The sequence below is a fragment of the Pelodiscus sinensis genome, chromosome 11, assembly GCF_052426305.1.
Source record: "Pelodiscus sinensis isolate ZL-2025 chromosome 11, ASM5242630v1, whole genome shotgun sequence".
Lineage (NCBI taxonomy): Eukaryota > Metazoa > Chordata > Testudines > Trionychidae > Pelodiscus > Pelodiscus sinensis.
In genome coordinates this window covers 32,597,192-32,619,148 of record NC_143062.1, presented here as the reverse complement: position 1 = coordinate 32,619,148, position 21,957 = coordinate 32,597,192, and the positions used below count along the sequence as shown (strand labels likewise).

The window sequence follows — 21,957 nt, the reverse complement described above, 5'->3', positions numbered from 1 at the left end:
GGAGTCCCAGTTAAGTCTGGACTGCCAATGAGAAGCATAGTCTGCAAAACACTTTGGAATCCCTAAGGAGGTAATAAACACAAGATATTGCTACAACAATACTCCTTAGATTACCATGGCTTACTCATTTCCATTTCTTTCCTTGTTTGCTGGCATGATTATGCCAATAAAATAAATATGGGGTACAACGGGGATGGGAGAGGCATCACAATAATGCTTAGTAAGAAATACTAATCTTCTTCACACAGGATGATTTTGCTGGTGGCTAAACTAAAACACTTAAGGATCAAATCAGAATTCAGCATTAAACAGCCAGGCTGTAAGAAAGGGGCAATTACTGTGTGCCATATTTACTAGAGCCTGGCAGTTTGTAACATGAATCCAACATGTAACAACTTCTTTAGTTCTGTACAGAAGCCATGTGTTACTTATTTCAACAGCTCAGTCATTGGCCGCATGTCAGGAGTACAAATGACTCTAAACAGCTTGGTAAAGGCATTTCAGGAGGCGATTGCTGTTGCTTGCGGTGGGTGGTAGTTTAACAAACAGCTACTGAGACAAAGCCAAATTCAGGAAAGAAGAGGGGGAAAAAATAACAGCTCTTTTTTTTCTTTCCCTTTCTCCCCTTTCAACAGGCCAAGGGAACAGGAGAGTAACCTTTACTCTTGACAAATGCAGACACCGTGCAAATAGCTCTTAAAACATTGTACCTTGAAGGAGCCGATAAACATCAGTTCAGTTCAACACCAAATAGCCATACTGTGTGGGACTCCAAATAGCCCCTAACAATTCTTCCCTTGGAACCCGGACTAGCAACAGCTCTGGGATAAATGTTACAAGAGGAATGTATTTAAAAGACTGATGAATGGTGCCCACTGCCTCAGCACCCAGGCACCTGGCAGCAATTAAAGAGGCAGAAAGAAAACTGGATTTACCAAAGATTAAATAGCAGCCCGCCAGAGCACTCAGTTCCACGGCTTCCCCGGGCTGCCAAGTGCCAGACAGCAGATTTCAGGGCTATGATTGAGCTTCTGCAGCTGATCACCTCCTACCAGTGCTGCAGAGCTAGATGCCAAAAAACCTGCTGCAAGAACCACCTCGCTGATCACAGCTGCAGTAGAGGGCATATGCAGGGAGTGTTGCAGCTGGGACCTAGGCTATTTTGTCTGGATAGATCATAGCCGACCCCTTGAGCTCCAGCTAAATAAGAAGGAAGCACAAGAGTAATGGAAACTAGTGGGATCCAGTCACAGCAACTAGATTGACTTAAGGCAGGGGTGTCCAAACTTTTTTCAAAGAGGGCCAGATTTGATGAAGTAAACATGCGTGAGGGCCGACCATTTTGCCTGACATTCTTTGAACCATTAAAATTAAATGCAAATTAACTATTTTATGCAAAGTTTATTGCAAACGGCAAACGACATAACACCAACTATACATGTTGTGTCCAAATATATTTATAACTGATTTAGACCAACTGACATTAACTGAGATTTTACAATGTATTCATCTCAATTGAAAAAAAAACTTGCCTACACTAATGTGAAGGGTGAAACTGAGATCTGGACTGCAGTACATAGGCTAGGTCTGGTTCAAAGGCAGTGGTTTTGATGCGCAAAATGTCACGCAGGTGAGAGTCACTTAGTCTTGTCCTCACGCGGTTCTTGTTACAGTTCATAGCAGAGAATGTCTTCTCACACATATATGTTGAGCCAAACAAGCTCAGCATTTTCTTAGCCAATGTTCGAATCTCTTGAAACCGGCTCTTATCCAGTTGGCGGTAAAAGTTCACAAGAGAGAGCTGTTGGTGACGACTGCGTAACTCGCTGTCACAATGCAGCTCAATGAGCTCGAGCTGCAGCTGATCTGGAGCATCATCGGGGTCAACAGAGAATGGAGAGGAGAAAAGGCTGATCTCCTTTTCAATAGCTGCAAAGTCCTGAAAGCGCCGTTTAAACTCCCCAGCCAGAGATGCAATGTCTGCTGCATACCTGCTCGTTTGCGCACTGATATTGTCCTGTGGAAAACTGTTCATTATTTCCTGCAACGCTGAAAAATGTATGGTATTGGGCTGTGTTTGTGACAACTGCCTTATGAAAAGTTGCAGCTTTGTCCCAAAGGCTTTGAGGTGTGAATAAAGCTGGTTCACCGCTGCATCTTTCCCCTGAAGACTCGTGTTCAGTACATTCAGATGCTTTGTTATGTCAACTAGAAACCCCAAATCAGCCAGCCAAATAGGATCAGATAGTTCTCGCATTGGTTGTCCCTTTGTTTCCAAGAATTCTCCGATTTCCTTTCTGAGAGAGTAGAAACGCTGCAGTGCAGACCCCCGACTGAGCCATCTTACATCGTTGTGATATAAAACATCTTCGTATTCAGCCTGGATGTCCAGTAGAAACTGTTTAAACTGGCGGTGGCACAGGGCTTTAGAGCGAATAAAATTAATAGTCTTTAGCACCGGTTTCATAACATGATCATATTTGAGATGTTTAGCACAGAGAACTTGCTGATGAATGATACAATGGAGTTTAATAGCTTTGCCTCCTTCTTCGATCACCTTGTTACAGATTAGGGTTGATAATCCACTTCGTTCACCAACCATGGCAGGTGCCCCATCAGTAATAATCCCAGTAACTTTGTTCCAAGGCAGTTTCATGTCATCTATGGCGGAACTAACAGAAACAAATAAATCTTTTCCTCTTGTTTGGTCCGTAAGGCTCTGGAGGTCAAGTAGCTCTTCAGTCACATTCATTTCATCGTCCACCCCTCTCATAAAAATCAGCAACTGAGCTGTGTCAGATAGGTCCGTGCTTTCATCACAGGCTATTGAAAAGAAGTCAAAATCCACTCCTTTGGATGTCAACTGTCTCTTAATATCTGATGAAATCTCCTCAATTCTCCGTGCTACAGTGTTACGAGCCAGGCAAATGTTGGCAAACTCTTGCTTCTTCTCGGGACAGATATTCTCAACCATTTTCATAACGCATTCTTTGATAAAGTCACCCTCAGCAAAAGATTTGCAATTTTTAGCAATTAACGTTGCCACCTCATAGCTCGCCCTTGTGGCATTTTCATTTGACTCACGGGCTCTTATGAAAAATTTCTGTTGTGACATTAAAACAGCTTCAAGTTGCTTCAACTTTTCACTGCGGTCGTGCCCTGTAAGCTTATCGTATGTGCTATGTCTCGACTGGTAGTGTCTCTTGACATTAAATTCCTTATAAACAGCCACAGTCTCTTGGCATATCAGACAAACACAGTGATTCTCTATTTCAGTGAAGAAATATTCCACTTTCCACCTGTCCTGGAAGCGGCGGCCCTCACTGTCAACTTTCCTTCTCTTATTTACAGTCGCCATTTTTTAAAATTGACCAGAAGGGGAAGGGATCATGTGAGCGCAGTGCCAGAGGTTTAATACACTGCCCAAGTAATACACTGCACTAATACACTGCCCAACAAGAATTCTCTTGCCTTTGTGGCTGTTTGTGGCGAAGTCTCTAATGATGAGCTCCACGTGCCTGAGCCCGCCAGGAAGCTGACAGTGCGCAGGGCCAATCGCAGATACTGAGCTTGAGCAGCTGCGGAGTCCGTCCCTGATCTCAGCAGCTGCGGAGTCCGTCCCTGCACTCTCAGCCCCAAGGTAGAGGGCTTGCAGGGTCAGAGGCGGGTGGAGAGCGCAGGGCACGCTGGCCTCACGGCGGCCCGGGGGCAGGGCGAACCCGTAGCCAAGCGGGGGAGCAGGGCTGTGGACGTGCCCTACATGGTGGACTTTAGGACCGCAGCGGCCGCCATGGACGGCGGCAGAGCGGCGGGAAGCGGCGTCAGTCAGAGGAGTGCCGGGGAGCCAGGAGAGGGGGAGGAAGCGGGGGCTGTCCCTGCACTCTCAGCCCCAAAGCGGAGTGCAGGGGCAGGGTTTGGGACCGTGGCAGCGGCGGCCCGAAGCGGCGCGCTGAGCGCGCCAGTTAGAAAAAGCACCGGGGAGCCAGGAGAAGCGGGGGGCCGTATTAAATCCGACCGCGGGCCGCATTTGGCCCGCGGGCCGGACTTTGGACATGCCTGACTTAAGGGAAAAGCTGCTACATTCCCCACTATAAGAAACTTCATATTTCTTTTCCCCTCCGCCCCCCAGCACCTCCAGGCAGAGCTCACTAAGGCTGTGTCCAGACTCGGGTTTTTTCGAAAAAAGTAGCTGCGTCTAGACTGCAGCCACGTTCTTTCGAAATTAAATCGAAAGAATGCGGCTTTTCTTTCGACGGCGGTAAACCTCATTTCACAAGGAAGAACGCCTTTTTTCGAAAGTGCTCTTTCGAAAAAAGGCGTTCTTGAACGCAAACAGGGGTTTTTCAAAAGAGAGCATCCAGACTGCCTTTCGAAAAAGCGGCTTGCTTTTTCGAAAGTTCCGCTTGCAGTCTAGACGCTCTTTTTCGAAAGAGGCTTTTTCGAAAGCATCTTTCGAAAAAGCCTCTTTCGAAAGAGGCTTGCAGTCTAGACATAGCCTAAAAGCCAAGAACACATAGGCTACGTCTACACTGGCACCCTTTTCCGGAAATGCTTAAAACGGAACAGTTTTTCCGTTATAAATATTTCCGGAAAAGCGCGTCTACATTGGCAGGATGCTTTCCCGGAAAAGCACTTTTTCCAGAAAAGCGTCCGTGCCAATGTAGATGCACTTTTCCGCAAAAAAGCCCCGATCATCATTTTCGCGATCGGGGCTTTTTTGCGGAAAAGACTACTGTGCTATCTACACTGGCCCTTTTCCGGAACAGTTTTTCCGGAAAAGGACTTTTGCCCGAACGGGAGCAGCATAGTTTTTCCGGAAAAACAATGACGATTTTACATTAGATCATCATTGCTTTTCCGGAAAAGCAAGCGGCCAGTGTAGACAGCTCGCAGCTTATTCCGGAAAAGCGGCTGCTTTTCCAGAATAAGTGGCCTAGTGTAGACACAGCCATAGAAGATGTGAGTCACTGTACTGAGACAGGATTCAAATCAGCCTAAAGTAGAACTGGCAGCATTAGCTAGATCAGTGATGGGCAAGCCTTGCTAGTGAGCGGGCCACCCAAATGGCCCTCCATCTTTGTGACTGTCATAGCCAAGATGTTTTCCCAGGACAGGGCAATGTTGCTAACTGAGCATGTGTGCCTAGAATTTGCGGGGAGAGGGAGGGATGCCGACTGAACTATAGCAGTGCTCTGATTGGAAGCAGAGGCACAGCTCTCCCAATCAATGTTGTGTGCAATCATCACGCACCTCTCTTCACGTGCCCTGGATTTACGTGTGTGTCATTTTAATGCCACCGACAGGGGACAAACCTACACAGACGGCAACCAGTGGAATCTCTGGCAACCCTGTGCATGGGCAATGGTAAACAAAATGCCTCACAGGCCTCAGATAGACCCCTGATCAGCCATAGGCAGCTCTTGGGCTGCAGGCTGGCCTCCACCTGAGAATTTGAGGGCATTGATGGATCCAGAAACTGGTCAGATGAGGATCCCAGTACTGCAGAAACAATCTGAAGCACAACAGCTTCCTTCTCCCACCCAAGCATCAGAGAGGGAAATTGGGTTGGTTTCCTAGGTATCACAAGCAGTAACCTGCATTTCTTGGGCCAAGATTCGACTAACTCCCAACACATGTGCCGAATGGACCATGGCAGGGGAAGAATTGGACCTACTGTGTTTAAGGGCAGCTCAGAGCCTCACAGAGATCAATGTGGTCTATACACAGGTTACATTGGTTGTAGATTTTGGTGTGGGTCTCCTAACTACAGTCCCTCAGCTCAGGGAATAGGTTCTCAATCTAGAGCAAAGTAAAAACATCAAGTCCATGCTAACAGGGAGAAAGAGTGTTCTTGTGGTGGTTTACACTACCTATTGAAGCAAATTGGAGCACTTTGATTTTTACCTGAGCGGGGGAGAGGAAGAAACTAAACCATGGCCTTCTTTGAGTCTTGGGGAAAAGGGAGAATTTACCTCATAGCTCCACAGCAAGGGCTGAGGAATAGGGAAATGGGGATCTTTCATTGCTCTAACAGCCCGATGGGGAAGGAAGGGTTGAGAAGGAAAGACTGCTGACTCGGCATCCTTTTTAAACTAAAGTGCAGGCATTCCCTCCGGTTCATCAGATGGAGAAGTAGCTGCTTCGATCTTAACCAAAAAGCTTCCCATAGGACCCCAAGGGGATTAACGTATAGTGCTGTTCAAATGGTGCATCTGCGACTATTCTGGCTGGTCAAGTTACACTAATGGGCTTTGAATTTGGTGGTATTCCATTTTAAACATCTGCAGCACTTTGGTTTCTTTCTCCTTCAGCACAGGATGAAGAGCATTGCTACCTCAAGCATGGCACAAGCTGAACGGTACAAATGCACTGCAAGGCACAGGAACAAGCAGCACAGGACAGGGAGTCAGAGGAGCCGAGTTCTATTCCCAACTCTGCAACAGACTTCGTGCATACCCAGGCATGCCACATAATCCCTCTCTGGGCCTCAGGTTCTACATCTGAGAAAATGAAAGCAACGCTTCCCTACCTCACAGCAACGTGGGAAGCTCAAGGCATTACTATTTGTACCATGTCTGGAGATCCTTAAATGGAAAGAACAAAAGAAATGTACATTATAGGCTGGAGATATTTTACAAACAGCAAGTTCTTTCCACAAATATATTAAATCATAACTTTTCTGAAAACGGGACAAGCAGGCCCCTGACACCAAGTAACTCCGGTGAAATGCTTTGCACTCTTAAAAAGTCAGGCATCTTAGCCAAAGGCCTAAATATGGTCTTAGGAGACCACAGGCTCCCCATTTGACACCTGAGCCATAACAGCTTAGCAAAATTCACACGTCACCATCTGTCTTATAACATGGCAGTGACTGGGCCATGCTATAATCCTCTTTATAAAAGTTTGTCTGTGTCTTCACAGACAAACTTTTATAATGCTGCTACAGTCATGGCTGAGCCCTGGCTTGATCCCATTACACACAGGCAAATTGAACTGGAATGAGGACATTATCTTGGCCATAACCCAGGGCGTCCTGCCCCAATAAGAGTTACTGTGTAAGGGAGCCTTTAGACCAGGGGTGGGGAATCTTTATTCTATCAAGGGCCACTAACCCAGGGTATATCTACAGTGCCACCCTCGTTCGAACTAGGATGGCTAATGTAGGCATTCGAACTTGTAAATGAAGCCTGGGATTTAAATATCCCAGGCTGCATTTGCATGTTCCCGGGCGGGCGCCATTTTTAAATGCCCTTAGTTCGAACTACCTGCCCGCGCCTACACACGGCACGGATTAGGTAGTTCGAATTATAGCTCCTAATTCAAACACCGTTAAACCTCCTTGCAGGAGGAATAACGATAGTTCAAATTAGGAGCTTTAATTTGAACTACCTAGTCTGTGCCGCATGTAGCCGCGGGCAGGTAGTTCGAACTACGGGCATTTAAAAATGGCGCCCGCCCGGGAACATGCAAATGAAGCCTGGGATATTTAAATCCCGGGCTTCATTTGCAAGTTCGAATGCCTACATTAGCCACCCTAGTTCGAATGAGGGTGGCAGTGTAGACATACCCCTACAGAAAAATCAATCAGAGGTTCACAGGGGGGCAGAGGCTCAGGGCTCCTCCCTGCATTAGGACAAGCTGGTGCTCATGGCTACTCCAGGTGGGGCCAGAAATGCAGGGCTCCTGGTGCAAAAGGGGGTTCCAACCTGGGGCAGGGAGTTGGGGGTGCAGGCTCCAGCCAGGCGGTACTTACCTGAGTAGGCAACAGGGCAAAGGCTGGCTCCTTGCCTACTCTGGCCCCATGCTGCTCTCAGAAGCAGCTACCATGTCCAGCCCCAAGGCCTAGGAGCCAGGTGGTTCTGCATGGAGCATGCAACCAGGCACCACTCCTGGAACTACCGTTGGCAACAACCAGTTCTCGAATGGGTGCTTTGGAGTCGGTGCTGGAAGCTTGTGTAGCTTCCCTGATCTACTCTGCACCCAGGAGCCTCAGGAACATGTTGGGGCTTCCGGCCCACAGCACGGAGACTGACCACGGGGCAGATGAAATTAAGCATCTCAGGTTCTCTTGCGGACCCCTAAAAATGTTGAATGGAAGTGCAGACCCCTTTGGAAGCGACACAGTGCGCAGACTCCTGGATGAAAATTTACTGGTCTACAAGACAACTGAACAACGTGGTTCAAGCCCTCCATGCCCATGGAGGGCTTGAACAGAGCCTTATTGGCAACACCGAAACCATGCACAGCTTTATCCCCAGAGTACACTCTCCCATGCACACCCACGTGCTCCTTTTCCAGTCACTTTCTGAAAGTGGCCAGCTGCACTCCTACTCTAACTTCTATCAATTGCCAAATGAAAGAAGCCAGCTCTAAGGGTATTTCACTATATGTTTATCTTCAGGATAGTGGCTAAATGAACATCAATAGCTTCTGATCGTCAATTGTTTCCAAGAACTTGCTGATTTAGTTGAACTCTCCTGGCCTTCACGCACAAGTGTTCTGGATGTGAGTTTAAGAGGAAGCATCTATGATAGATTCAATTTGTTTCCATTAGAGAGCATCAATTAATCTTTATTATGATCACAGAAGCGCACCTCTCTCTCTCTCTCTCTCTCCCTCCCGAACGTTGCTTTGCTCTGCACACTCAGCCCTCTCAGTGTGTAGATAGTTTTTCCTCTCATGCAAAAGCCAAGTGCCTGGACCAAGTCCTCAGACCCAGATAAAAAAAAATTATAATCCATGCACCATAAGAATTAACTGAAAAAGGAGACACTGTTTGTCGCTTTTGATGTATGGATGCCTCAACTTGGATTGGGTACATAAAGTTGCTGCTCTCACACCAGACTTAAGGCCTGAATCTCAACTGGAACACATAAGCAAAGCTCTCTTGAAGTCAAAGTAGCCTGGATGCCAAAATACCAGTTGAATATTCGGCCCTTAGATTTTACACCAAAAAAACGTAAGGCAAAGCAGTTAAATCAATGGGAATTGCATATTTGTATCCAAGAGCAGAATTTGGCCTAGTAAATGAAATAGCTCCAACCAGCCTACATGAGGGAGCAAACTGTCTCTCAGTCCCACAAGAGAAGCTTCATTGAGTGAGGGCTCTTGGTTTCATCTAGGCTGACCCCGGGCTCCATGCTGCATTGCCACTGTGAAATGACACGCGGAGCTGGGGACTCTGAACTGACCTCAGGCTCCGCACACAGCACCGCACAGCTGATCTGGGGATCCACTGAGTGGCAGCTGCCCCTTTGGATGCTGCCTCAGCGTTTCAAAGCAGCAGCGCCACACACCTGATCCCAGGCTCAGCTATGCGGAGCTGCCGCTTTCAAATACTCCCTCTACCTGATAGAGGCAGCAAAGGGGGGCGGAATCAACTAGGCTGATAGTCGACTAGATTTTAACATCCCTTGTATCTACATTACCCCAAGTCAGGTTTTGGCAATACGGTGGGGGTATCCATATACATTAACATACCAGCGTTTGGCAGGATGAACTTAGGTCTGGAACAATCACCAAACTTTCCTTCTGAGCAGGTGCTGGCTTTAGGGGCAGGAGTTGCCATTTCCCAAATATGGTTGCTGACACAGACAATCTTTGTTCAGGTTGGACCTCCCTGGTCCAGCTCCCTCGGGAACTGACTGGTCCCAGATAAGGGAGTTTTCCAGACCAGGGAAAGTTGGGGGAGGGGGAGCACCAGCCTCTCCACTGGGCTCCTCTCCCCAGCTACCTGGCACCACTAACCTCAGCCCCATGGCTGCAGGAGCCCTGCAGGCTTTGCAGCACCCCCATGCTCTAATGGCCCTGACAACTCTGGTAGTGCCGTCAGTGGCGCTGTGGGTGCTTACAGCCCCACCAGCTGTGGGCTCTGTACACCCCTCTCCCTCCCAGTACCTTCCTCCCCCTGCACACTCCGGTGGCCTCGCCAACATCCCGGCCACACCAGCTGCAGGCTCAGTAGCCCCCATGTTCCACAGACTCCAGCGCTCTGCCAGCTTCCCAGCCTGCTGCCAGCTCTCCTGTCTCCCCACAGGCTCTGGTGTCCCCTTCTGGACCACGGATGTTGCCAGACAAGAAAGTCCTGGATCACAAAAGTTTCAACTTGTATATAGAAATACTCTTTTACATTTCCTTAGCAAAGTTCAACCAGTGGGAAGGGATTAAAATTTAAGAAACCCTGAAGGGGAGTTCTCCAGTGAAAATTAAGAAGATGCTTTGGTTCTTCTCAGCACTGGATTCTGCAGGCCTTCTTCACACAGAAATCACTTTCATGTGCTAATGCCACTACAATGCTGGTTTTATCCCCAATTCATATAGTAATTAGGAATAACCCTCAATGTACAAAAGATGAGTCCCAAGCAATTCCTCCACAATGGAGCTGGAGCCAGAGCTACCACTGAAAGATCTTCCATAGCTATAGGTCCTGGAGGATGCTCTTCAGAAGACAGACAGCAGAACAAGGAGATGAAAGAACATTGTGGGGTCTCCACTCCACCACTGACCTGTATTTTGCCAGGGTTAACAAAAGCCCCAGCAAGCAGTTTCAAGCTACAAACAGCGTAATCACCCGGATGCCTAATTCCCTGCAAGATTTATAACAGTGAATCATCCACGTTTGCATCTACATAATTAAAAGTAGTTAGTTTTGCCACATTTAAAGTAACAAATCATGCATTTGACAGTAATGAGGATGAAGAGACATTTACTTATCTTTCTGGCCAGACAGACCAATTAAAATTTTATGTCTGAAAATGCTCATTTTAAATGGTGCATCAGAAGATCTCCTGTATTGTACAAGCAGCTTTAACGTGGCTGTAATAAATATGCGCCTGCAGCTTTATTGGCATTTATTTTTAATGCAGCCCATTCTTGCCTCTGAAAATCTGGGAAATGCAAATAAGAAAGCTTGCGTCCTGAAATGGTATTCTTCAGGCTTGTTTGCACATTACACAAGAGAACCTTCCTGGTGTTGTTTTCTAGGCCTCTCCCTCATATTCTGGCAACTTAAAAAAGGATGTAGGGCAGCAGAAAAATGAAAAAGTTAGGGCCTGAGACTCAGTAACTTGCAGTAGATGATACAATGAGAGAAAACAGCCTGGCAGCAGCAAAGGAGTGTTTTAGAGAGGTGGGAGAGAGAGGGTCTGACAACAGAGACAGACAGCATTATGGACAGCCGAAGGACAGTGGGCCTGACAAAAAAGTCAGACAAGCAAAATTTGTTCATTTATTTCTAAAATAAAAAGGCACCTGTCCATAGCTCTATGTGTCCTGTGATCACTCAGCTATAGGAGTTCCAAACTACAGTGAAACCTTTGTTATCCGGCACTCTGTTAACCAGAAAACTTTGTTAGCCGGCATTGCCCCCAGCCACAATTCTGTCACATATTCAGGCGCACAGGCCTGGCTTGATTTACCATGACTGGCATAACAGTTTTTTATTTAAGAAGTACTAATCATCTTTAACTCAAAATAGAAATGTGAGAACTACTGCCTCACACTACAAAACTACCAACAATATTAAAAACTTGAGTTTTACTATTATTGTCCATTGGTTTTTCCTAGGTTGATGGGACTCTCAGATAACCGAAATTTTTAAATAACCGGAATGCCCTAATCCCCGAGCTTGCCGGATAACACAGGTTTTACTGTATTCAGATGTTTAGGTCAAAACCAACCTCTTACATTTTAGCCAGAAGCTGAGCAGCAAGCAGTGCCGATCAGTGAGCGATGCATCATGCTCTTGCTAAGACATTCTCCCTCATGTGGCACCCAGATGGTTTCACCTGCCGGTTAAACCTAAAATGCAACTTCACCGCTGTGTCTAATCTTGATGTGACAAAAGTCTGGACAAACAGTAGCGAGGCCTGAATCTGCAGGGAACAGGCCAATCCTGTCCAGCCAAGTGCAGATGGAAGTGTGACCTTATAACCACAACTACTACTTTCTTGTTCATCCATCACTGGCTGTCTACCTCGACACACCAATTATGAACCTTAGCACATGCCATCACTTGGGGGGAGAGGGGGTCAATATAATCTCTGCTGTAATTATGTCTTCTAACTAACAGCATCACTTTATTTTGTCTGAATCGAGCCACGGCCAGCTCACTCTCATCCCTGCTCCCATCTTCAAATGACAGTGGGAAAATGACACTGCTGCTTTTCCTGTACCAGCTCTGGACGCATCTCGCACAGAAAACTAGAGAGAAGGGCAATACCCCAAACAAAAGTGTCCTGAGGGTCTAAGAGCAGTTTCCCCCCCCCCCCTCTCAACCCTCTGGGACCCTTTAGTTACCAGGGTCAGATAAATACAAGCCACATATTTTCATCCAGTATGTCCAGGTTATCCAACTGCACAGACATTACAAATGGACAAGAGCTTTTAGGTTACCTAGTCCTGGGCCCCCTGCATCAAGCCCAGTAATAATGCTACCAACATACCTATCACTAGTGTAGGGCTGTGTCTCGACTGGCCAGTTTTTCCGGAAAATCAGCCGCTTTTCCGGAAAAACTTGCCAGCTGTCAACACTGGCCGCTTGAATTTCCGCAAAAGCACTGACTTCCTACTGTAAGAAATCAGTGCTTCTTGCGGAAATACTATTTTGCCTGAACGGGAGCAGAAGTCCCTTTTGCGCAAAGCTTTTGTGCAAAAGGGCCAGTGTAGACAGCTCAGATTTGTTTTCCACAAAAAAGCCCCGATTGCGAAAATGGCGATTGGGGCTTTTTTGCGCAAAAGCGCGTCTAGATTGGCATGGACGCTTTTCCACAAAAAGTGCTTTTGTGGAAAAGCGTCCGTGCCAATCTAGACGCTCTGTTCCGAAAATGCTTTTAACGGAAAACTTTTCTGTTAAAAGCATTTCCGGAAAATCGTGCCAATCTAGACGCAGCCCATGTGTATAACTACCTTATATCTTCAAAGTGTGGCACAGTGCAAGCATTGCCTAGTCTTCACAACCATCCCTTTGCCCCATGAGGTCAATTAATATAATTATCCCCATTCCCCAGAGAGAGACAGATGTACATTCAGGAGGAAAATTGCCCTTGCGTCCAAGAACTACTCATCACTTCTCTTCCATTTCAGCCCTCAAATGGAATGCAAATGGCGCATATTCCTCATGTGGATACCGAGCAGAGTTGATTTTCACTGAAAGTAAATTGCCCAAGACCAAAGCTGGGGTCAGTTCATTTGGTAACCTTACCTCATGCTCCAGTCTACTATTTAAATGGCACAAGCAGTGGGGCCTTAGCCACTTGCAATCTCAGTATCAAGAAAAGTTTATTGATAGTCAGCCTAAATGCCCTTTTTCATGGTTTCCTCTCATTATCCACTGTCAAATCATCCATTACATAAATCCTCTCCATCCCCTGTGTTTATTACTCTTCAGGTATTTGTAAACAGAATCATAGAAATGAAGAGCTAGAAGGGACCTGGGACAAGTCACCAAGTACAACGGCCTGACTGAGGAAGGACCGAGTAAACCTAGCCCATCCTTGAAGTCCAATCTGTTGTTAAAAACCTTCAGTGATAAGAAATTCCACAACCCCCATTGGGGAGGAAGCTTATTCCAGAGCTTTATTATCCGATAATGAGAAAGATGATCGCATTCCCCATCCCACCCCCATCCCTGTAGTTGGAACTCACCTTTTATTCTTTTTCCAACCAATCCAGCCGGTGACTAATCATTTGTCCCTCTTCTTTGAGATTTTGCAATATGTAAACAAAGTGACATCACCTCCATGTCTATTCTGCACTTTTATGCTTTCAGTTCTTCTTCGACTACCTGCACACCTTAGAAAGCTTTAGATTTGTACCCACTCGTTGAAATCAATAGCAAAGTTCCCTAGTCACTTCACTGGACGTATGGTTTGGCTTTCATCTGCATATTTTCTATTCTTTCTAGCTAGAGCTACTGTTAAAATTGAGTGGTTTTCCCCAGCTCTTCCCTCCCTCTCTCTCAGCATCCTGGTGATTTTTCCCCTGGTAAGCATTCTTTGTTTTCCTTTATTGTGCCTAGTTCTTCCTCAGTTTACTGTGTTGTGATGTTTACATCGCATTTTTCCCACTGAGTCAATTTTAGTGTTTTAAGTTTAGTCCCTTTTTCTTGTCTCAGCTAAGGCTGATCTGCATCTAGTCCACTAAAGTAACTGCTCTGTTAGCAGCAACATCCATGTACATTAACATGCACACAACATGCAGTGGCCTGTCTGGAATCACGGGTTTGTCTTTTAAAAGTTAACAGATCTGATTTGTGAGATACCGTATGTAAATCACTTGGAGGCCTCTTCACTAGGAGGGCCTGCTATTTCTAGATTAGTTATCCCCCATCTTATGAATGGATGGAAGAGATGGAAATTAGAGTCTCTCCATTCTGGCCTCTGACACATTGAATGAAAAAGCTACCATTTAATGTAGCCATGATTTCTGTCACCACTGTATCACAAGTCACAGAAACTTCCTCTATAATAAACTGATTTTGTACATGCCAGCAATCACGCACATCCCTGCATGGATCATAAATCTTTTCTTGGGGGACGGGGTGGAATTTTAAACCTACCACTACAGCAAACTTCTTCTCTCCCCTCCCCGCAGGTGAAAATACTTCTCTGGAAGCAAATGTGTGATTTTTTTTCTGCACCCTCTCCCTTTTTGATCTAGCCTTTTGGAACACTTTTTAACATTCACAGTTCTGGCCTCTTCTCCATAAAGAGAAATGTTTCTTCAATTTTCTCCTGTGATATTCATGTGCCAGCTGTTCCAATGCCAGCATTTTGTTTCCATTAGTCTCTTTCTCTTGCTAGTTTTCTCCATTTTAGTCTAAAGTGTCCAGAAAATGACAAGACCTAGGCTGCTCAGAAAGAAAAACATCAGGCCAGTTCTCCTCAAGCTTACATCCATGCAACTCAGCTCACTGCCTTCAATAGGGCTGTTCAGGTTTAGAAAGCAGAATTTGATTAATAACTGCAAAGATTATGTCAGAAATAGATGGGCCTGAACCAAACACATGGAACTAAACACACCCAGACGTGGGGGAAGTTTGGATAGAGATCTGAATGTCCCAGAGGGAAAGGAGGATGAGACAGAGAAAACAGATGTTGTCAGGCTGCCATCAATGGCCTTGGTGAAGGAGCTTGTTTGCACCACAGATGGATGTGGATAAATCCTGTACATTACAGCACCATTTGCTTGACTCCAAAGCACCTCACGCCTTTCTGTTTGCATAGGAAGTACATGAGGTTTACAGAACTTTCCCTCCCTTGAAGAAGGAAGGCAGGCTTCCCTGTCACAGGCCTGTCTGCGTTCTGCACAGTGGGGCTCAACATCTGGAGCTATGAACTACTCCACCATTTGGGTGCACAACTATGAAACATGATCAAAGAGACAATTAAATAAACATTCCTGCCCAACCATAATTTTTCCTCTTACATGTTGGCTTCGTTTTAAAGTTCAGCATTGTGAGCACTGCCATTCAAAGCAATTTGCCATTCTCTTCATGGAGCCACTGCGGTTAAGAGAAAAAGAGCGACTGGTTTATCTATTCCTGTAGTTCCCAGGCTTTCAGACTGGGATCCACTCTCCCATTGAACAAGCCAGAAGAACTGTTCTGACCATCTGGGAGAAGTCGGGGACGCAAAACTTTTAACAGGAGTTCTGCCACTGATTTAAATAAAGCCAGAATCATACCTCTAGTCTGACCATTTAGCAACATGTGAAGGGCAGAATGACCCCACTCTCCTGACACTAGGAACGAAAGGAAGGAGAGGTCATACCTAAGTTCTCCCTAAGCCGCAGTGGTTCCCATTAAGCCCTGCACAGAGGCTCAGGGTTGCAGCGGGGAGAGATTTCTCCCCAAGCCCTACGGTTGCTAGCGATGACAGGCAGGAGAGACCCTCCTCACTAGCCCCAGCACTGAGTTGCCTCAGCTCCAGCAGGGTGACAGCCAGCTAAGCCCGAGCCCCAACCCCTGTCCCACCTTGAGACCCCTCCAGTCCTGAGCTTCCTCCTGCACCCCAAAGCCCTCATCCCCAGCCCAGAGCCTGTCCCCCCCTCCTGCACCCCAACCCTCAGCCCTGAGCCCCTTCCCAAACCTGGAGTCCCCCTCCTACTCTCCAAACCCCTCATCCCAAGCCCCACCCAAGAGCCTGCATCCCCAGCCACAGCTCTTGACTCCAGCCCTGAGCCCCTCAATACCAGCCCCCTCCCCAGAGTCCACACCCCCAGCAAGAGCCCTCATACTCCTGCACCCCAGTCCTGTGCTCCAGCCTTGCCTCCCCCATTCAGAATCCCTTGGCCCCACTCCTGTCACATGAATATTTTGTTATGTGCACCAATATAATGGTGACATGCTGCCCTTCACCTCCACGCTGGTACACATTTGAAGATTCATTCTGCTCTAGGGTGGGAAACCTTAGAAGGAACACTGGTCATGATCACCAAACTGAGAAGATTCATCCTGCCCAGGGTGGGGGAAAACCATCAGTGCAGTTATTCCCTACAATCTACTTTCTAATGTGTTGCCCCGTTTAGGATTGATTTCGGCTCCCACCACTGCCCGTGGAGACTATTCACCATTCAAAATCTGTTCCGAAGTTTCTGCTGGTAAAAAATTCTGGCTCTGATTTACTCTCCAGCAGTGCAGTTTAATACAGAGGTAACTCCACTGATTTCACAAGAGTCCTACCAGCTGTCGACAAAGGTGGACCAGGCCCACTGTGTACATTCTCCTTTTCTGAATTTCATCGGGTTAGTCCTAGTCATAGGCCGCGGCATCATCCTAAACAAACCCTCTCTCATCACTGCAGCCTACAGCAACGCATAAATTAACATACATTCACACTGAAGGACAGACCAGGCAGTTGTATCAAAAACCAGAATTTGCTGTAAATACAAAAGGCACTGTAAGAATGGAACAACCTCAAGAAAATTATACCAACTCTATACGCAAAACAATTCTTTGTTGCTGCCACCCAGAAAAGTGGCCTGGCCCAAGTCCCAATTTCTCTGATGAAAGAGAATCCAAGGGGGGATACATTCCACGCAGTGATCTTGCAGCTTCAACATTTCCATTTTGCTGAATCAGGCAATGAACAATCATGGCAAACTAATATTTTGAATTGTCTCATGCACCAAAAAAAGAGCACGGAGATCTTCATGGAAAAACTTATTAGTAAGAATAAGCCATTACCCAACCTTCAGTTAGCCTCTCATAGCCATAGTAATGACAGCAGGGTAGGGGTAGAAACTTGGGCCACAATTGGCCAATCCATCTTTAAAACATGGTATAAGCATGGGTCAGTCTTGAGGAGTAAAAGCAAATCCCTCCCTTTCCCTTAAAGCAGAGAGATTTCATAGGCTAAGACAGTATTTCATCTGCTTAACTGCAGGGTGCAATAACATCAATTTGCCCAAATTATACATGAGGAGAAAGGTAATTGGCACCAAGCGGTATATGTTGTGACTATTATATCATTCTTCAAAGCCAGCTACAAAAGGCTGAAATGGAAAAAAGAGTAAACAATGGCACAAAATCAACTGACAGCCCCCTCCTCAAAATCCTCCCATCTGGCACTAGTTTGAGCGATCCAAGCAGCAGTTCAATTTAAATGATGTATCTGGGGCGGGTGAAGTGGCTGAATTCAGGACGAAAATGCCACAAGCTGACAATTAGTGAGAATAAATAAAGTTCTTTTGCTTTAAGTGTTCAACAATCTTCCCTCACCGAGGCATTTCACATTTTTAAACTCTGCTACCATATCGTGGATAATATAGCATAGGAACTGATTCCAATACAATCTTACATCTATATCATCTGGGGGGCTTTAATGGAAACACATTAACAATAAATAATTTAAAATTGCAAGCACAAGAGCTTTTTTGCCATCAACAAAAATAATCCAAGTTATGGATTATTATAAACGATGGTACTATGAACAAAATTAAGGAGCTCCCTCACAGAGTGAAAGGATATCCAAGAACAATAGAGAAATTATGAGATCCAGAATTTAAAAAAAAAAATCACATTTTAATGATCAGAATAAAACTATATGCACACATTATTCACATGCAGTTACACATTTACACACACCCAACCATCCTCCCTCCTTACACTACACTGGAGCCATCTGTACTGTCATTAGACTAGAAGATGCCAACTTTTCCATTATAAATCCAGCTGCAATAAAAATTAATTCGTTGCCTGAAATTTTGCATTCAATAATCTTAATTTAGGAATTTTTATTACATTGTATCTGTAAAATCTAAAACTAGAGTGGTCTGCCTTAAAGGACCTGATCCTGCAAAACATTTACTCACAGAAGTAATTTTTATTCCCACAAGTACTCCACTGAGTTCACCAGAACTACAAATAAACATCAAATCACTTGCAAAAGTATTGCCAGGACCAGGGCCTATGTTACCAGGATGCAAACAAACATGGTACACTTTATTTAATTATAAAAACACACCAACAATCCCATTTACCAGTGCAAGTATTTTGTAGGCTCCTGATCCTACATAACACTTGCACTGGTGTTTAATCCTATGCACGCAAGGAGCCCTCTTGAATTCAAAAGGAAGACTCATGGGCATAAACTTAAAGATGAACTTATTGTTTGCAGGATATGGGTCTCAACTGTTAATGGCATGGGAAAGTGTAAACAAAATAAATAAGTGAAGATCACCACTCCATTTTAATAAGTAGCAATTGCTCACTATTGACTTCACAACCAAAGTTTCCCAATGATTTTTTTTTCTTTTCACAGTCCACAGAATTTGGTGCCTCTCAGCAGATGGCAAGTGCGTGCACACACAACAGACTGTAACAGTTCTTTGGGTTATCCTATCAATAATCCACAGATTTTTTAAAAAAAGCCATAAGTAGAGAATGATACAACATCCCATATTCGTTCCACACTGGGCAACACAATCTGTTGTGTCAATACTCTGTAGTTAAAAAACTCAACCATGCACTGGGCCTTAATTTCTGAACGAGAATTAAAAAAAAAAAAACTTATTTAAAAGAAGGGAGGAAAGCCACAGATGATGGTACATTAATGCAGAACTACTGAATCAGGAATAAGTACATTGCATTGATACCAGAAATTCCATGCAGAACCCACCCTATTATTGCAGAGGTTTCACAGCAGAGGGTGTGTGCAACATATGTTCTAGCACTATGCCTAGGCATAATATTGTGTGACCTGGGAGCTAAGGATGAAGTGCCAGTCCTACACTTGGACCTCATTGATTTTAGTAAGATTAAGATACACCCTAAATATTACTTCATGGAATAGATAGTATTCTCATCTCCAATATGTGTAATATGAACAAATGCTTTACATGGGAGGTATACATGCGTGCCTACATACTGCATACTAAATGTCAATTGCTTTATGTATACAACAAACAGATGGCTACATACATATTCATAGAGAGAAAAGGACTTTGTATTATCTGAGGAAGGTGCCATTAATCAAAATGGCTTTAGAATGACTTATCGCCATCAAGAAGGGGAAGTATGGATCTTACTAAAACTGACACTCCTAAAGCCAACCGTATAGCTTTCATACAACTGCAATGCAGCTTTTACTACCCATAGTATAATCCACACTCCAACCCGCTCGTTCCCTCTGTACAATCACAGGCAGAAAATAAAACAACCAAGGCTCGGGCTGCTTAGCCAGGATTTTCACAATAAGATTATTTATGCATAATATGATTTGACAATGAGAAACAGAAGGGGAGGAAGGCGGGAGGGAGTCAAAAGGTAAAGCGTCCACTAACCTTTTACTTGAGTTTCATATTCTGCTATGATCTCTTTGTCTTTCTTGAACTTAGTTTGAGATGACATCTTTTGAAAGATCTAAGAGATCCTACGATCCTCTCTCTCTGTCTCTCTTTTTAAAGTCCCCCTGTCTGCTCCGCTCTATGTGATCACAGTGAGTCAGTTTCGCAGCTTTTCAAGAGGGTCTGTTTCACTTCGCTGCAAAGATAAAAAACCCTCCTTCTCTCCCTTGGCAAAAAGAATCCCCTTCATTTGCAAGAACCAAGGGGCACCAGAACGGAAGCTTGGAAGCTTGCCCTTGTGGAAACAGCACTAAAAGGTGGGAGGAGGGGAAAATCTCAGCTGCACCCAAATCTTCAGAGAGATTGAAAAAAATACATCAGAATATAGAAGCAGCCCAGCCCAGCAACACAGACAGGCAAGGGCTCCTCCTTCGCAGCATGCAGTCGAGCCCAGCGCAATCAAGGGAGGCTTGGCTTGAATCCAAGAAGGTCAGGTTGCAAAGGGGGCTCTCATTTCGCTTCCCCCACCCCTCGGTACGTCTGATTAGCCGAGAGCATTAAAAAGCAGAGAGAGAAGTTTGCCTCCTGGAAATGCATTTGCTCGGTCCCCTGGAGCCTGTACACAGCCCTGCTTTTACTGCAGGCTTGAATTGAGCTCTCCCTACGTCACCCAGGCCGGCTCCGCCTCCCAGATTTTATAACAACTGACACATTGTAGCCTACAGGAGAGCCAGGCTCACTGCAAGCGGCCAGCCCTGCAGAGAAAGGTGTCGAGCCGGCCTGAGCTAAACCAGGCTGCAGTGGGAGACGCGGGCACTTGTCCTGGAAACCGGCGCTGGGGGAAAGCCCCGGGCACGCTTCCAGCCAGCCCGCTCTTTGGAACCGAGAGAGCCGCCGGGATGCGCAGGGGCGCTCGGAGGGCAGAGAACAGAGACGGGGGGGCTCGGTGTCTGTCTGAGGCTTGCATTTGGGGGGGGAGCATCCTACAGCTACGTCTACACTGCAGGCTGCTTGTGCAAGAACACATCCACCTACACTGCAGGCTGCTTGTGCAAGAACACATCCACCTACACTGCAGGCTGCTTGTGCAAGAACACATCCACCCCGCAAAGCAAGTCGCAGAAGCAAAGTGCTGTTGCGCAAGAGTGTGTCCACGCTGCAGGGACGCTCTTGCGCAAGAAAGCTCTGCTGGCCATTTACAGAATGGCCATCAGAGCACCTGTACTTTTTCCCATAGGGGTTTCTTGTGCAAGAAACCCCTCTAGGGCATCCACACTTACCTTTTTGCACAATAGCTATAGCGCAAAAGGGAGTTATGCCTTATAGAAGCAGGTTTACCTACACTGGCAAAAGCCCTCTGTTCTGCAGTTTTACTGCTGATTTACTTGTGCAAAAGCACATTTGAGGTGTGGACGCTCTGCAGGTTTTTACACAAAAATGGCCATTTTTGCGCAAAAACCTTGCAGTGTAGATGTAGCCTCCCTGTTCCTCTATGCCTATGGCTTCAAAGGGGTGCAAGGCTTTGCATAGGGCTGCAGGCTCAGGGCCTCAAGAATTAGGTTAAACAGTGAGCAAGTGGCAATTGAGAAGACATGGGATCCCAGTTCCCTCTTCTCACTAACCGCAAGAAACTTTCCAGTCTTCCTACACATTTCCTTTCTAAATCCAAATGCAGAAACAGTAACCTCCTAACAAGCAGGTAGAGTATATAATGTCATCGCCTGTATAACATGCAGACTGCAACGCTGTGATCTATAAAATATCAGTCTATGCATTTCTAATGTGTCTCTTCCTATAAGATCTGTTTACGTACAACAAATAAGTACAATTCCCTCACCCCACTTCCTATCTTGTGCGCACAGGTATTACTGTATATTGAATGTTCAAAACCAAAAAGCAAGAAAATTATGTTGCCTCCTAAAATCCCATCCAAGAAAAAAAATTCACAGCTAGATGTAAAACAAAAAAATCAATATCAAAGGCTTAAAGAACCTAAAATCAACAGTAAATGGTCTTGTTCCTAAAAATTCAATAGATTGTTCTTCCCTTAGTGTGAGACTCTGATACAGAGAACTTTATTTCAATGTGGTGTTTGATAACTTAATATTTGGTTCTTACCAAGCACTTTACCTATTCATACTTTGCAAATATTAATTCATTTTTACTATACCC

General features: G+C 45.5%; 1 protein-coding gene across 3 annotated transcripts in view; it reads right to left on the bottom strand.

The window, feature by feature from the left end:
• The window catches only part of SRGAP3 (SLIT-ROBO Rho GTPase activating protein 3), a 243,974-nt gene extending 223,509 nt beyond the window's left edge, over positions 1 to 20,465 (bottom strand). For 2 of the 3 annotated variants that reach the window (XM_075938718.2, XM_006132813.5), the window contains exon 1: positions 19,783 to 20,462. Coding sequence is in view for 2 of the 3 variants with exons in the window: in XM_006132813.5 (XP_006132875.2) it covers positions 19,783 to 19,849 (67 nt within the window). In the remaining variant the exon portion in view is untranslated. Of the gene's footprint in view, positions 1 to 19,782 lie in introns of all 3 variants that reach the window. The other variant, XM_075938717.2, reaches the window with a different exon arrangement.
• Between the last annotated feature and the right edge of the window lie 1,492 nt (positions 20,466 to 21,957).